Consider the following 17369-nt stretch of genomic DNA (forward strand, 5'->3'; position numbering starts at 1 on the left):
CACCTCATCCAATGAAAAACCTTCCCCTTTTTCTTAATCCTCCATTTCCTCCCCCCTCCATTTATTCAAAACCAATACATTTCTTTCTCACCTCAGTTTTGATCAAGGGTCATTACCATTCCACAATGTTAACTCTGTTTCCCTCCACAGATTAGTGTGTTGTTGGAAAAGCACAGCAGGTCAGGCAGCATCCAAGCAGCAGGAACATTGACGTTTCAGGCAAAAGCCCTTCATCAGGACTGAAGGAAGGCTCGGAGCCTCCAGGGTGGAGAGATAAATGGGAGGGGGGTAGGGGTGGGGAGAAGGTAGCAAAGAATACAATGGGTGGATAGAGATGGGGATGAAGGTGATAGGTCAGAGAGGAGGGTGGAGTAGATAGGTGGGAAGGGAGATTGGCAGTTAGGGCAGTTTCCTCATTTCCCCTCCCCCAACTTACCCCAGTTCCAAGCTTCCAGCTCAGCACCATCCTCTTGGCCTGTCCTAACTGCTAATCTCCCTTCCCACCAATCTACTCCACCCTCCTCTCTGACCTATCACCTTCTTCCCCACCTCTATCCACCCATTGTACTCTTTACTGCCTTCGCCCCACCCCGACCCCATTTATCTCTCCACCCTGGAGGCTCCCTGCCTTCAGTCCTGATGAAGGCCTTTTGCCCGAAATGTCGATTTTCCTACTCCCTGGACGCTACCTGACTTGCTGTGTTTTTCCAGCACCACTCTAATCTAGACTCTAATCTTCAGCATCTGCAGTCCTCACTTTTGCCTTTCCCTCCACAGATGGCTGTCTGAAATGCTCAATATTTTCAGTTTTTATTTAACATTTACAGCATCTACAGTATTTTGCTTTTGTAAAGAAACTTTGCCTTGGATACTGACAAGTCATACTGGATGAGCACTTGCCACATCACACTATGCAATAGCATAATCCTTGACAATAAAAGGAACACTGGAGGTCAATGACACAAGTAGAATGCAACACAATTTTTACACAAATCAATATTTCATTTTTACCTCTATTCATTGGTCGGATGCGATAGCGGAAAATGTTTAACCAGAGTGGGGGAACACCACTTTAAGAGATATGAATATCAGCAGAAGAGAAAATGAGGTCTGCAGATGCTGGAGATCAGAGATGGAAATGTGTTGCTGGAGAAGCGCAGCAGGTCAGGCAGCATCTAGGGAACAGGAGAATCAACGTTTTGGGCATTAGCCCTTCTTCAGGAATGAGGCTCCTCCTCCTACTGCCCCCTTGACCATGACCCCACCCCCCACCACCAAACCATCATCTCCCAGACCGTCCATAACCTCATCACCTCGGGGGATCTCCCATCCACCGCCTCCAACCTCATAGTCCCACAACCCCGCACCTCCCGCTTCTACCTCCTGCCCAAAATCCACAAACCTGACTGCCCCAGCCGACCCATTGTCTCCGCCTGCTCCTGCCCCACCGAACTCATATCCGCCTACCTTGACACCGTCCTGTCCCCCTTAGTCCAAGAACTCCCCACCTACATTCGGGACACCACCCACGCCCTCCACCTGCTCCAGGATTTTCGCTTCCCCGGTCCCCAACGCCTTACTTTCACCATGGACATCCAGTCCCTGTACACCTCCATCCCCCATCACGAAGGACTCAAAGCCCTCCGCTTCTTCCTTTCCCGCCGTACTGACCAGTACCCTTCCACTGACACCCTCCTTCGACTGACTGAACTGGTCCTCACCCTGAACAACTTCTCTTTCCAATCCTCCCATTTAGCCTCATTCCTGAAGAAGGGCTAATGCCCGAAACGTCGATTCTCCTGTTCCCTAGATGCTGCCTGACCTGCTGCGCTTCTCCAGCAACACATTTCCATGAATATCAGCAGCCCATTTCACAACAAAAATGGCAATTGTGAATTCTGTCATGTTATCAGACACTATAGGCACAAGGGTACTGGATCCAATTCGGAAGAAACAGGCCTGCTAACACAGCCTTCTTGCTGGTCACATTAGTAGTTTCTGTAAAACGTTTATATTACTTTATGGTGTTGGGAAGAAGAACTAGATACAGAATACAAGCAAACAGCTTGGCCAATTCTCAAAGGATTTTAAACAAATGCTAGTCACTCAAATTGCAAAAGCAATGAAACTGCATAAAAAGCAATAATTATGATTCTTGAAAATGAAAGTTCTTCAAAACTACGAACATTGTTGGAAATATTATATAGAAGTTAATGTTCAGACAAACTCTTTCAAAAATTCAGAAAGGTTCAAAGCAAAAACTACATTTATTTTAATAGCACAATAGTATGGATTGCCTTTAACACCTTAGTGTAGCAGGTATTCCAAGCCAGATAGTATCTTGCAAGCATCACAAGCAGAGTTGAAATTTCTTGATCGGTGACTGCTCCACTACAAGGCATTGAAATAAGTTGCCTGCAATACCCCTCCAAAAGCAAGAAAAATTGTAACGCTTGTAAATATTACTTTCCTTCTAAGAATAAACTTCATGAACTCATGCAATGTGCTAATGCAATTATTCAAGACACTTCCCAGATTCCTATGCTTAAATGTTATAGAGTCACATTTATGGCTATTCTGACATTTTAACTGATAAACTGTGAAACAAGCATTTTCAAACGCTGTTTAAATAAAACTTCTCCACACAATGTCACAACCAGATCTCATCACCGCCATTTTTAAAATAACTTCAATTTACCCTAATTGTACAGCAATTTGCATTTAAACTGAAGGATGAGAGTCCAGAGCCATGAATTCCATTGTGTAACTAATGATAAACATACAAGTACCAAATTGGCATAAACTACTAGAGAGGTGTGGATTTTTTGGATTATAATCTCCAGCATTTCCAGAATTAGGTCCTCATCAACAGCTGCCAGTTAGCATCATAAATTCTTTAGGGCAGAGATAATCCAACTCCATTAAATGAAACCCAAGGTTTAAGAGTACAAACTAAATATTAATCCTCATTTGCAAATCACATGACTTAACTGTAACCTATTTAACTCATCTTAAAAATAGGCACTAAGAAGTTTGGTATTTTATAAAAATTTCCCTTTGCCAGCAGGTTAATTGCCAGAATGCAGAAAAGTTCCAAAATCAATCAATAATTCAAATAAAGTTCAAAAAGTATTCACTATCACAGTGTCTAATTCTAAGAAGAGACAGAAACCGAAACAGTTAAGACAGGCTCAATGCTTTCATTGAAATTCTGCCCAGAGCACACTAATGGGTAAAATATGCTTCATTTAAAATAGTCATTTTGATGCAATCTGTGCCAAAGCCCACAATTGGAATTTTTAATGTTAGATCAAATGATTAGTATACAAAACTTTATACAAAAGGCACAGAGATTCTGCAATAACAAACAACCTATTGTATAACAATTTCACCTCTAATAATTAAACAATGGACAGCAGTACAGCCGATCATCTTCCTACACATCACAGCAAATGAGAAACACCACAACAGGAACTGGCAAGTCAAAAGTCTAAGTAAGAATGCTCACAATGCAGACAGACTCCTTCACACAAGATTGAATTGTTAAATAAAAATCACGCAGCCTGACTCAACTCACTCCCATTTAAGGTCATTTTTGAAAGTAGTTTACAAAGGTCCCTCTCCTGTCTACCAGATCACATCAAATTTCTGCAGTTCTATTGCATCCACTAGTGAAAGATGGCAAGGAATTCAACAATCATTCAGAGGAGGTTGCATTATAAAATCATAAGTGGCATGGATAGGGTAGACAGACAAGATATTTTCCCTGTGGGATGGGGGTGCACAGGTTCATAGTGAGAGGAGCAAAACTTAAAAAAGGACCTAAGAAGGGCAATTTTTTCATGTGTATGGAATGAGCTGCCAGAGGAAGTGGAGAAAGCTGGCATAATTACAACATTTAAAAGGTATCTGGATGGGTATAGGAATGGGAAGGGTTTAGAAGTAAATGGGCTGGCAAATGGGACGCGGTTTATTCAGGATTTCTGGTTGGCATGGACAAGTGGAACCAAAAGATCTGTTTCTCTATGACTATGAACATCTCCAATAATGAAGACACCCAGCCAGTAACTGCAAAAGAGGTTGGGGCAGCACAGTAGCTCAGCAGTTCGCATTACTGCCTCACAGTACTAGGGTCCTGGGTTTGATTCCAGTCTCAGGCTGAGATATTAAAGGGTTCATTTGCTCTGCTGACCTGCAGGAAATTGGATCTCCCGGGGTAGGGTGGCATGTCTTGCCTTACAGGTAGAATGTAAGGAATTTACATTCCCATCCCTTTCCATTCAGAGCCATTGCTTGGCCATTTCCTAGTTATTCAGAGCCATTTGCATCATCATCACATATTCAAAATCAATTAGAATATTGCAATTAAAATTCTGACCGCACCCTATAGTTACAAAACAAAAATACAATTCACACCAGGTCTTGCCATTAAGTGATGATTTACATTACACTGCTTCTGGAGATGATCAGGTCACTGCACTGTGTCTTAAACAGCATGTGACAGTGGGAGAGCAACTGGGGGTTGTCTTGTGGGCATTACTGATTGTGATGTAAAGATTTTGTATAAAGGAAGAACTGTCCCTTTGTTCAGAGAGCTTCTCTTGACACGCTTTGCAAGCATTGCGAAGAGTGTTGTGATCCAACACAGCTTTTGTACTTAGCAAATAAAATTTTAGCTGTTCACAGAAGTTGGGGTATTGCAGTTGCATCAAATGTGTAAGAAACTCAAGAAAAAGAACCTAACGTTTGGTGGCAGTAGTGGGATTCCAACATACATGGAGCTTCTAGGTGGATTGAATAAGTGATTGTCTGACTGTTGGTTGCATGAGACGGATGGGCTCAAAAGGTAAGATTTACCTTGATCACTCTCCTTAACCTACCACTCAGGTTATGTCTCATCCCCAAGGACTCTGTGGTGACAGAATCTCTGAAGTAACTTTTGCACCTGCATGCTAACAAGTTTGCTTTCAGAATCATAAGTTACTTGGAATGGAGGTTAGAGTCCCCCTGGGAAAAGTAGATTGGAGTCATCTAGTAGTGAGGTCTGAGGGTCTGGATCATAGCCCATAAGATAAAAAATAACTACTGTGCCTGTCTCAATCACCCTGCCTTAGACCAGTTGTTAAAAGGGGAAATCCCCCATCCACAGGTCAGGACCCTGAAGTGGGTGTGGACTAGGTTTGAGGCCCCGGAACATAAGATATCCGATGGGCCAAATGCCTTCGTCCACAGTGTAAGGATTCTGTAAGATCAGGCAACTATATTCAAAATACTACAAAGTGGATAATCCATCCTGAATTCCTCCTGGGTCCTCAAAATCAAATGTCAGCCAATCCAATTCATTGCACATGATCAAAAAACACACAAGGATACTGGGCACAGCAAAGTTTCTGAACCCTGATATCAAAAAGTAATGAAAACCTGTGCTCTAGAACAAGTCACTCCTCCTGTCCCAGTATTTAAACTGGCGTCTATTAGACAAAGTAGAAAACGAGTACATCTTGTTCACAGAAAGCAGAGAACATTCAACCTACCAATTACTGTCCCATCACCTATAACAAAGTGATGGAAGAGCCATTGATAATGCCATCAAGTAACAGTTATGAATACGGACAGTCAATTTTAATTCTACCAGGACCACCCACTGGCTTCAGCTATTATTTATAGCCCTGACCCAAACGTGTAAGAGGAGAAATGCAACAGAACCTTAGCCATGATAGATATAATTCAAGACAGCAACTCAGATTCAAAGTTATAAAGTGCAAGATTAAAAGGGAGATAACTCCCGCATTACACACCAGGGAAAAAGCATATTCTACAAAAGGTGGTCACCCACACTTGATGGAAATAGGGAGATGCAAGTTCACAATAATGAGCCTTTTACGAAATGCAGTATTTTTAATGAATGTAAAGGCTTGGTGATGCAGGAAGAACACAGGTGCAGAAATTGCACCTGGCAGTACTATGTCAAGCAACAGACACAGCTGTCTTCCAAGTGGGAGGTTAGTATATTGAACCAGCCTTCACACACAGTCTGCATCCCACAGATATATCAAGAGTTTATGAAATGGACAACTAAAAACAATTGGGACCAGATAGGGCAGCAATTAATTCCCCAGTCAGAGTTTGGTGGAGACTGCTTGGTGTCAGGCTCTATCCAATATCTGCTTGGGGTGTTCCTCAGTTTCAAAAGGCAGATGATGGGGAGATTCTCCATATTAACTGTATGTCTCAGATTGAGCTGAATTCATTTAGGAAATGGCCAGAATCACAGTACAAATGGACGCCAGGGCAAGCTTCTCATGAACAGCTGGCGACCAGTATGGCCCAGAAAGGAAATCCAACCAAAGGCAAGATCAAGATGCCGTACTGCTACAGACCCGGTACAGAGGCTCTGAGGGAGATAAGCCACTACGAGAAATCCACCCAACTGCATTTCTGAACTGCTTTTCCATCATGCGAAAGATCAATCAGGAGTTGAGACAGACCTGTACTTCCATTGTGGCCTTGGTGGAGGCCAGTGAGACCCACCTGATGGGACTCTTCAAGGACAACAACCTGTGCACTATACATCATGTTCAAAAACATTCCGCTGGCTGGCTACACCAAAGGAGAACAAAGCGGAACAGTGCTCTTTTAACAGCCACACCAAGAAGCAGTTGCAATCTCTTGTACCCGGTTAGTAGTCCCACATTTTAAGTCAGCTGATGTTGACAGTACAATGTAAGGAATGGAGTGACATTGTCTGCACATGCACAGATGCATTCAGGTTTAGCAACACCACTGGGTCTGTTGCACATGCAAAGGCAACTATTGTGATGGCTCTCTGTGTCTTTGGACTAATGACTCTGTTAAAGTAATTCGGTAGAGCTAAAACATGGTCTATAGGCAACTTGAAAGAGAAAGGAAAGTGTTAGAGTAAGAAGAAAGCAGTCTAAGTGGCACATGAATGCATTAAAACAAATTAAAGCAGGAATATATATCATCCTGTTTCTATAAAGCATGAAAAAAGAAATTCTTTTTAAAATCAAGATAAAAGCATATGTTTATGGTTAAATTCACAGAACTAGATTGAGATTCTTGTGCTTGTTTGAATCCAAAACTCAAAATTTCAGTGACCGCATTCATGCCTCACTGCTGCAACAACTCTCTTTATTTAAACTATACACCAATTATTACAAAATTACATTTGTGAACTATCAGTGGGGAAAAGGGTTAATCAGTTTCATTAAAATGTAGCATTATACAATGCATTGTATTTTATTTCAATATATTGCAATCAGTTGCATTTACATAGCGCTTTTACTATAGGAAGACACCCCAAAATACTTAAGAATAAACAAAAGTAGATAGTAAACCAAGAAAGAAAATTTAAGCACATCATAATTTTGGTCATGGCGACAAGGTTTTTTTTAAGAAAAAAAAAGTCCAATAATGGATAGATGACAGTCATTTCAATACAAGGGACCTAGAACAAGATAAATAAAGTGCATGGGCCTGAAATGTTAATTCATTCATTTTTACATGTGCTGTCAGACAGCTGAATATCTCCACCAGTTTCAGATTGTATTGCAGATTTCCAACGTCTGCAGTATTTTATTTTTGTCTCAAACCTATCGCTTTGTATATTTCACAATTTTACAACTGTAGCCAAAATTTAACTTATCCAATGTTAACTATAGAGAAAGATTTGGGCAGTGAGACTTAGAAAAGTGAGGCCTAGCTAGACAGCTTACCAAAATAACAGATACTATGAAACATATTTACAACTGACTATTTCTTACAAGGTAATATATTTTTCTAAAAACTTTAGCTAGTACAACTGATACAAAATATACAGTAGCAAAATGTGAAGCTGCAGTATTTTTACACAATGCATTTCCTTTACTTTTCACACCACTTACAGAAGCTACTGGATCTTTTTGAAGAATTTTCATAGTTCTGAAAATAAATGGTCAATAGAAACCACCATTAAAGAAAGTGGCCAAATTAGTGACACAAAATAAATTTCAAAAAACATACTTGAACAAATCCTGAAGAGTATTTCAATTGAATGGCTTTTGCCTTGCCTTCAGATAAGTCATAAAATACTTGACAACTACATTAGGTTAAATATTTTTTAATTCCAACAATATATATGCAAATTTTTAAGGCAAGTAGTTTCAAGTTAAACCTGGGAAAATAAAACTTTTCTCTTAAAAGAGCAGGATTTAAACACAGGTCTTTCAATCAGAATCTGTGCAGTAGGTTACAGAATACCCACTCCTGCTACATGTTACAGACTGTATCAAATCATGAAAAGAGTAAGACAACCAATTTGTAGGCAAATTGTAGGGCATGTATTAATACTGACTGAATAATCCAAACAAATACACAAGCATTTGGAAAATGTTTGTCATGAAAAGGGTGTTTTATTTGTCATGTTATGGACTGCTTTTCCCTTCAATACATTGTTACTCCAAAAGAAACAGAAGTGCAATTAAACTGATTCTTGATAATCAGGTAGAGCAAGCTGACCTGAATGTAGTAGAGTGTGCCTAAACATGCAATTATGGTATAATTTGCCATTCATGTAGGTCTAGAACACAATAGATAAGTCGCTGCTGTTGGAGGTTCAAATATGGAACTTGCTGGAATATGGAGTAGTTGAGGTAAACAGCATAGATGCATTTTAGGAGAATCAAGTACAAAGGGGAAAGGCATGGATGGATTTGATTAGAAGTAGAAGATAACTTGATTGGTGCACATCCATCAAGCCAAATGACCTGTGTCAGTGTTGGAAATTCGATAAAAGTTGACTGTCTCAGAAGTCTCAATACCTTCCAGCATATTTTTTTTGGGGAGGGATTTGCAAAAATTCATTTTGGTTGCAGCATTGTTATATTGTGGAGATTAGGGTCATCAATAATTCTGAGAGAATAATAATGTCAGCATTTTTCTGTCTACATTATAACTGATTCCAATACTTGGTGCATAAAAGGAGAAACTTGTCAGCGCTGGAATAGGAAGGACGTGTGGAGAACACTCAGCAACTTTAAAACTAAAATCAATGTCTATCACAGTCTTTGCTTCCTTACATTTCACCATTCCATCTTCCCAATAAACAATGGAAACAGATCATAACTAATTCGCTCAATGTTAAAATTCTTGTCCAGTCCTTTTCGTTTCACTTCAAGATCTCTGTAATGCTAAGTGTAACACTGGTTAGCAGAGCGTGTTAAGACATGCCCTTTAAAAGTCAATCAGATTGCAGGCATTTATCACATCTGCCGATGCTGGATTTGAACACCCAAGAGGTGAAAAGGTCACTATTCCACTTACACCATCAATCTAAACCAAGAATGCAAAAAAAGGGCTGGCTTTCTATAATCATGAGTCAGAAGTGGCTCAAAATTCTTAAATAGCTGAAAGAAAACCAAATGCTAGAAATACATAACAAGTCACTGAATCTGTTGAAAAAAGCAGATGCTGATAGAGGGAGGGGGGCTGGAAAGAGGGGCGGGACACACACACTGTCATACAGCATGGAACCAGACCCTTTGGGCCAACCAGTCCATGCTGACCACGTTCCCAAACCAAAGTAGCCCCACTTGCTGCATTTGGCCCCTATCCCTCCAAACCTTTCCTATACATATACTTATCCAAATGTCTTAAATGTGCTTTTCCAGAACCACACACTCTACTCTGATCTCCAACATCTGCAGTCCTCACTTTCACCAAGCATACCAATATGCAAATGTTACCCATATAGTGTGGTACCAAGAATTGTATTATTACAACCATCCTTTAAGCTGCTCAAAATAATTTAGGTACAATGTGAAACTAAGCTACATTACTCTTAAGACAGGTCTATCAGGAAGATTATCAGAAAGCAAATTAACATTTACCAACCTGGTAATATGTTTAATAACGAGTTCTATGCCCTAGTTATATTTCAGCAAATTAATTTAATACCTTATAGGTTATTATATTTCTATGTACAAATCATAAATTTCTGAAATCATATCTTAAAGTATACATGGTACAAAATGGATTATCACTTGCTTGAGCTTTCTATCATTGCAGAATTTACAAACATAAAAATGCAATAAATGTACAACTGGCTTCAAACTATCATCTACTGTACTGTAGCATCATGAACTTGATGCTGTATCTAAGAATTAATACGACAATAGACTAACATTTAAAAGCTTAACATTACTGAGAGCAGGAAAACTTATTGTGGTAATTTTCAATGCAGATCAAAAAAGACTGATACTAACTGTATCCACTTTATGTTGTGTTGCATGCATCAAGCGCAGCACGATAAATATTATAGAGTCAAAGCAGCTTTAAAACTATACTTGCAATCCATACTTCTAAATTCTGCCACTTGAGCTAAACAAATCTTCAGATCATGAAAACACATCAAACAGCGCAGTACACTTTTCGGATTTATTTTACAGAATGCTTCCCTACATTCAATACATTGTTACGGCAACACTTTCAAGAAATCTTCTGTAAAATCATTAGCTTCTGTCTCACTTAGTATTCATGAACTGCACAGTTCGTTCAATTGGCTGGAAGACTGGTTTACAATGCAGAGTGTCACCAACAGCACTGGTTCAATTCCCACACCAGCTGAAGTCACCATGAAGGTCCCATCTAACTCATCCGCACCCCTTATCGAAGGCATGGTGACACTCAGGTTAAATTCACCACCAGCCATTCCTCTCTAACGAACGCGCTACACTGTAGTCCTTTGGCAACTTTACTGCAAATCCAGATATCAGTGATTAGCACAGAGAGAAAAATCTACAGCAGGACTGCAAAGACGACTTTCCTGACTCAATAGAAGAGCAGCATTCTGAGAACTGGAGGGCATAGGTCTTGGGTGAGAGGGGAAAGATATAAAAAATACCTAAGGGGTAACTTTTTCACGCAGAGGGTAGTACGGAATGTGCTGCCAGAGGATGTGGTGGAGGCTGGTACAATTGCAACATTTAAGAGGCATTTGGATGGATATATGAATAGGAAGGGTTTGGAGGGATATGGGCCAGGTGCTGGCAGGTGGGACTAGATTGGTTTGGGCTATCTGGTCGGCATAGACAGGTTGGACCGAAGGGTCTGTTTCCATGCTGTACATCTCTATGACTCTATAAGCTGTCACCCTTGAAAATAGTTAATTCTATCCTTCGGATAAAAAAGGTGCCACATGGATTCAAAGGTATATCTCTTAGAAGTTTAAATTTAAAATTATGAAAATATCTTTCAACTGTATCAGGGACACAAATGACGTATGGTATAAAATTAAACACAACATAATTCCACAACCTGGCGCCAAAAGTTTTTGTGCTTAAGATTGCCAACTAATTTGGGCTTCAAGAGGGAAAAAAAAACTATCAGATCTCGTGGCAAGTTTTATTCTGTATTTGCACATTAACTCATGGACAATAAGCAGTTGATAAACCAAAATATACTGCTCACTTGTTAAACCAAAATATACTGCCCACTTGTTAAACCAAAATATACTGCCCACTTGTTAGTAAAGGCTGTCATTTGTTTTAAACTTTAAATGTTAGATTGCACTCACAAATCATGGAGATATAACTGGCAGAGTTAATGGCTATGATTTAATTTGAGGTTTCAGTCCTCTAGCTTTGGCCATCAAAATTATAATCTTTAGGCTGAAACTATAATTATATGAAAGTTTCTAATAAGGAATTCATATTTAGCACTTGCAAATATAAATACAACCACTTGTGGAACATCTCCATACAGCTTAAAAAAACATAGGTTTGTTCTTATGTTGACACAAAATAAAACAAGATTTTCTTTCAAACCAATAGCTATGTTTGGATAGCTCCATAATTTAGTTTTGCTTCAGTAATCTAAACATGCTGATTGAATTCAATATCAGTTATACAATGACAGAAGTTTGAAAGAGCCATTATAATCTTTTGGCAATGAGTCAATTAACTAGTAAATGCCTTATTCTACAATGTCATTAAATACCTGTCAAGCTTTATGCAGTAACATAGAGCTTTGTCTGGTAAATACAAAAGTACAGTGACCAACAGATTCCAATCACCCTTCATTTGCTATAATCTACAAACACATAGACCTGGACCCAATATACCGGCCACTACAGCGGACAGCTGAAACTGACAACCGGAAGCGGCAGGGACAGGCCACTATAAATGCCGGAGGAAACACCACAGAAGCGCTTCACAGGAGGCTCCCAAGCACTGAGGATGTCACCTAGACAGGGGACAAAATGTTTGCAACAAAAACTTCCAGCTCAGCGAACAGAACCACAACAATAATTTACAAATGCTATTCAGTAGATACTTAGCAACATATGGACAGGATTTAATATTTCCACATTTCAGAGTGCAAATGGCAACTGGAAAGGTATAAAGGATAAAAGGGAGAGATGAAAAACTGCCATTCCAGTTCCTTGTGGCCCATCAGCTAATTTTGCAACAGGTGAGATACACACACACACACACACACATATATATTCCATAGTTGTCCTGAAGGCTTTTTGTAAAGCCAAAAACAGATTAAACATTCATTTATTCATCACAATCAAGAAAATGCTTGAAGTATGGTGGTTGGTTAAGTAAATTGTCATTTCTTGTCTTTTGAATTACAAAATAGAATAAATCAATTCACTTTTAACACATCAGATTCCAAGATATATTTAGTCACTATCTTGAAATGTTTTGGGATTGTATCCAATTTACATTTACAGCCATGGGTTAACAGACTGATAGAATCAAATTCCAATTTTATTATAAACCTAAACACATTATTTAAGAAAGGTGCAAGGAAAAGCCAGGGAACCATAGACCAGTGAGCCTGACATCAGTGAGTTGGTGGAGGGTATTCAGAGGGACAGGATTTACATGCATTTGGCAAGGCAAGAAATGATTTGGGATAGTCAACATGGCTTTGTGCGTGGGAAATAGTGTCTCACTAACTTGACTGAGTTTTTTTTTGAAGAGTTGACAAAGAAGATTGTTTTAGGCAGAGTGGTGGACATTGTCTACAGATTTCAGCAAAGCATTCGACAAGTTCCACATGGTAGACTGGCTAGCAAGTTTGATCACATGAAGTCTAGGGGAGCTAACCAATTGGATATAAAATTGGTCTGAAGGTAAGAGACAGAATGTGATGGTACAGGGTTGTTTTTCAGATTGGAGGCCTGTGACCAGTGGGTCCGCTGCTTTTCATCACTTACATAAAAGATTTAGATGTGAATATAGGAGATATGGTTAGCAAGTTTGCAGATGACACCAAATTTCGTGGTGCAATGGATAGTGATGAAAGTTATCTCAGAGTACAATAGGACCTTGATCAGATGGGCCAATGGGCTGAGGAGTGGCAGGTAGAGTTTAATTTAGATAAATGCGAGATGTTGCATTCTTGTACAACAAATCGAGGCAAGACTTTACAGTTAATGGTTGGGTCCTGGGGAGTGTTGCCGAACAAAGAGACCTGGGATGCAGGTGCATAGTTCCTTGAAAGAAGGGTGTTGAAGGTGGTGTTTGGCGCACTTGACTTTATTGGTCACTGCATTGGAGTACAGGAGTTGGGGTGTCATGTTTCAGCCGTATAGGACACTGGTGAGGCCACTTTTAGAATATTGTATTCAATTTTGGTCTCCCTGCTGTAAGGAAAATGTTGCTAAACTTGAAAGGGTTCAGAAAAAAAAAAAGAGGCTGTTTCAGGGATTGGAGGGTTTGAGCTATGGGAAGAGGCTGAGGGGTAACCTTATATAGGTTTATAAAATCATGACAGATATGGATAGGGTGAATCACCAAGTTATTTTTCAAAGGGTAGTGGAGTCCAAAATTAATCAGCACAGGTTTAAGGTGAGAGGGGAAAATATTTAAAATGGGCCTGAGGGGCACCTTTTCCATGCAGAGAGTGGCATTTGAATGGAAGAGCTGCCAGGGGTGGTGGTGGAGTTACAAAATTTAAAAGGCATCTGAATGGGTACATAAAAAGGAAGTGTCGAGAGAGATTTGGGCTAAATATTGGCAAATAGGACGAGATCAGTTTAGGACATGTGGCTGGTGCAGACAAGTTGCACTGAAGGTTCTACTTCCATGCTGTATGACTCTGTGAAACAAACATTACTGGAGAAACACACCAGGTCTAGCAGCATTGGCAGACAGAAAACAGAGTTAACACTTCAAGTCAAATGACGCTTTTGAAGACATTTCCAAAGAGTTTCTCCAGCAATCTATTTTTAAGTTTCTTCAGATCTCCAGCAACTAAAAATTCATTTTATTATAACATTCCACTTTTATTATATGGCTACCAAGGATTTTGCCAGAGTTTTAGTACTGAATTCTAAAATTACATTCACTTTTGCACACAAACTATAAAGCCTTGGACATGATGAAAATTAGCACAGGTTTTTAAAAAATAAATTCATAACTTCAAGGAGAACTTGTAGAAATTAAATTTCATATTATTTCAGAGTATCAATCTATACAAGTAATTAACAACCAAACAGAAGCAAATAAACAGATTAATATACATTAACCTTTTGCACAGATTAAATACTGCAATGTATGAAGAATATTTTAAGCAATAGTAGATAATGATTGCCCCCTTACCTATACTTTCAGGCAGATCAAGAAGCTCATTATGTTGTAGGTCAAGGTTCGTGATTTGCGTGCAATTGCCAATTTCTTTTGGAAGGTGCTCAAGCTGATTGTGAGCCACGTCCAGTGTTATGAGGTTGCAGAGTTCACCTGTCAAGAAGAAAAATATCAGAAATCTAAATATTCAAATGTTTTGCAATTACTACTATTGTGGTTTACAGCACAGAAAAAGACTCTTTGCTCCATTAAGTCAGCGCCAGTCAAAAACAGCCACTCAACTATTGTAATCCCATTTCCCAGCACTTGGCCCAGTGCTTTGCAAGCCTCGACATCACAAGGACACATCTGAATACTTCTTAAATAATGAGGTTTTCCCGTCTCTACCACCCTTACAGACAGAGTGTTCCAGATTCTCATCATACTCTGGGCAAAAAGTTTGTTTCCCCCTCATATCTCATCTATCAAGTGGGCTGCTTTGTCCTGGATGATGTCAAGCTTTTTGAGTGTTGTTGGAGCTGTACTCCTCCAGGCAAGTGGGGAGTATTCCATCACATTCTTGACTAATGCCTTGTAGGTGGTGGACAGGCTTTGGGTAATCAGCAGGTGAGTTACTTGTCACTGTATTCCTAGCTCCTGACCTGCTTTTGTAGCCACTACGTTTATGTGGTGAACCCAGTTTAGCTTCTGGTCAATGGTAACCCCCAGGATGTTGATCGTGGGAGATTCAGCAATGGTAACATCATTAAGTGTCAAGGGATGGTGATTTGATAGTGTCTTATTGAAGATGGTTATTGCCTGTATAAGGAAAATGCGGGTATACCTTTAAGAGTTAAAAGCAGAACTATGGGACACAGCACTAAGCATTCTCAAAAAGATAATGATGTAACACTGGGTCAAACAACTCTAAGTTTGTTGCTTGGAGACAAAACAAATTTGAATTCAGCCAATCAGCTTAAATTATACCTGAAACACATTAAACTCCAATCAAGTTTGAATTGAGTATATTGACCATCTTAAAAGCCAATGACACATTCCGATGCTCTGGAACCTAATGCTGGGGAAGATTGAATAGTTGAGGGGAGAACTGCCAAGCCTAACATGTTGATTCAAGCAGTCTGGAATATCTCTCTTAAAAGTCCCTTCTTGATCAATAACCTGTGAAGAAGAAATTCCTAACAAGGTGGAAAGACGACACATGAAGACCCGAAGACAAGAACCTACAGCTGTCTGATTTTGGGATAAGAAGTGTTGGTTTGTAAAATTTAATTGGGAGTTTTATCGGACTACTTTTATAGAAGGGAAGCTAAAAGATAGATTAAAGAAAGAAATTGTAAATAGTGGTTCATTAATTATTCTCTGTTAAACTTGGCAGGACCCAAGGTGGGAATAACACCCCTTGTTGTGGAGAAGCTCAAGGAAGTGCAGTAGAGGTATAAAAACTGATTACAATTGAGGAAAATGGAGTTAGAATGCAAGCAAAGGGACAGAGAAAAAGAAAGAGACAGAAGACAGAGAGGAAAAAAGAGAGAGAAGGTTCTTGGCTGAGCAAAGACAGAGAGAAAAGGGAGAGAGAAAGAGAAAGAGAAAGAGAGAGAATTTGAAATTGAGAAGTTGCACCTTAGTCAACAAAGTCAAGTTAACAGAATGGAGATTAAAAGGAGGTAGTGATCTCTATATATATATATGTAAAAACTCCGCCACATTTTGATGAGAAAGATGTTGAAGTTTTCTTTATTTCATTTGAAAAATTGGCAAGGCAGACGGAGTGTTCCGAGGATTTATGGATAATGCAAGTTCAGACTAAATTGGTAGGCAGAGCTAGTTAGATATTTGCCACATTGTCAGATGAGGGGTCAAGATTATGAGATTATGAAGAGGTTAAATAGGCTATTTTAAGTGCTTATGAATTGGTAACAGAACCATATAGACCACGGTTCAGAAACACAAAGACGGAACCAGGTCAGACTAAGAATGAAACATAGTCAATTTGCAGGCTTTGAAAATAGATAGGACATTAGAGGCTCAAAAGATAGATTATTCTACTGGAGGAGTTTAAAAACTCACTTCCAGAGATGGTAAGAATTCACATGGAGGAACAGAAAGTTCAGGAAGTGAGAAGGACAGCAGACTTAGCAGATGGGTACATGCTGGTGCGTAAGACAAGCTTCCAGCCAGATTTTCACCCTGTGAGGGATAGAAGTTGGGAGAAGGGGAGATCCTATACTACTAAGCCAAGAGTTGAGCATGCTGGTAAGATTTTACCACAGGCTAAAGAAGGCCAACAGGAGGTGAAAGGCCTCAGGTGTTTTCACTGTAATGGAGTGGGACACAGAAAATCACAGTGCTGATGGTTTCAGAAGGGCACTGGGAAAAGGTGTTTTGACTGCCAGAGTGGGACACGTAAAGACATAGTGCTGGTTGTTAAAGAAAGGCGCGGTGGAAAAAGATGTGGCAAAAGAAGCTAAGCCAGTGGCATTAGTGAAGGTAGTAAAGAAGACGCCAAGAGGAGCTGAGGAGCTGCAGGAGAGTGCCCACAACTCGGGCAGGGACTGCGTATTAAGTTAGTACCTGATTTCTACAAAGAATTCACCTCTGTGGGTAAAGTTTACTCAAAGAGCAGGGGGAGAAGGACAAGAAGTTATAATTTTGAGAAATACAGGAACTAACCAGTCGCTGATAGTAAAGGATGAGTGAATATGCACTCTTTCTAATCTGTTACCCGCGAGTGTGGTAATTTATGGGATAGATGGACAGAAATTTAGCGTTCCC

The 17369-nt window shown here is 39.7% G+C and overlaps 1 protein-coding gene across 5 annotated transcripts in view; it reads right to left on the bottom strand.

Annotated features, from left to right (window-relative positions):
- The window catches only part of shoc2 (SHOC2 leucine rich repeat scaffold protein), a 141450-nt gene that overhangs the window by 44530 nt on the left and 79551 nt on the right, over positions 1 to 17369 (bottom strand). For all 5 annotated transcript variants that reach the window (XM_043713094.1, XM_043713090.1, XM_043713089.1 and 2 more), the window contains one exon: positions 14613 to 14750. In XM_043713094.1, the coding sequence (XP_043569029.1) occupies positions 14613 to 14750 (138 nt within the window). The remainder of the gene's footprint in view (positions 1 to 14612; positions 14751 to 17369) is intronic.

Source organism: Chiloscyllium plagiosum, chromosome 22, assembly GCF_004010195.1.
Source record: "Chiloscyllium plagiosum isolate BGI_BamShark_2017 chromosome 22, ASM401019v2, whole genome shotgun sequence".
NCBI classification, from domain to species: domain Eukaryota; kingdom Metazoa; phylum Chordata; class Chondrichthyes; order Orectolobiformes; family Hemiscylliidae; genus Chiloscyllium; species Chiloscyllium plagiosum.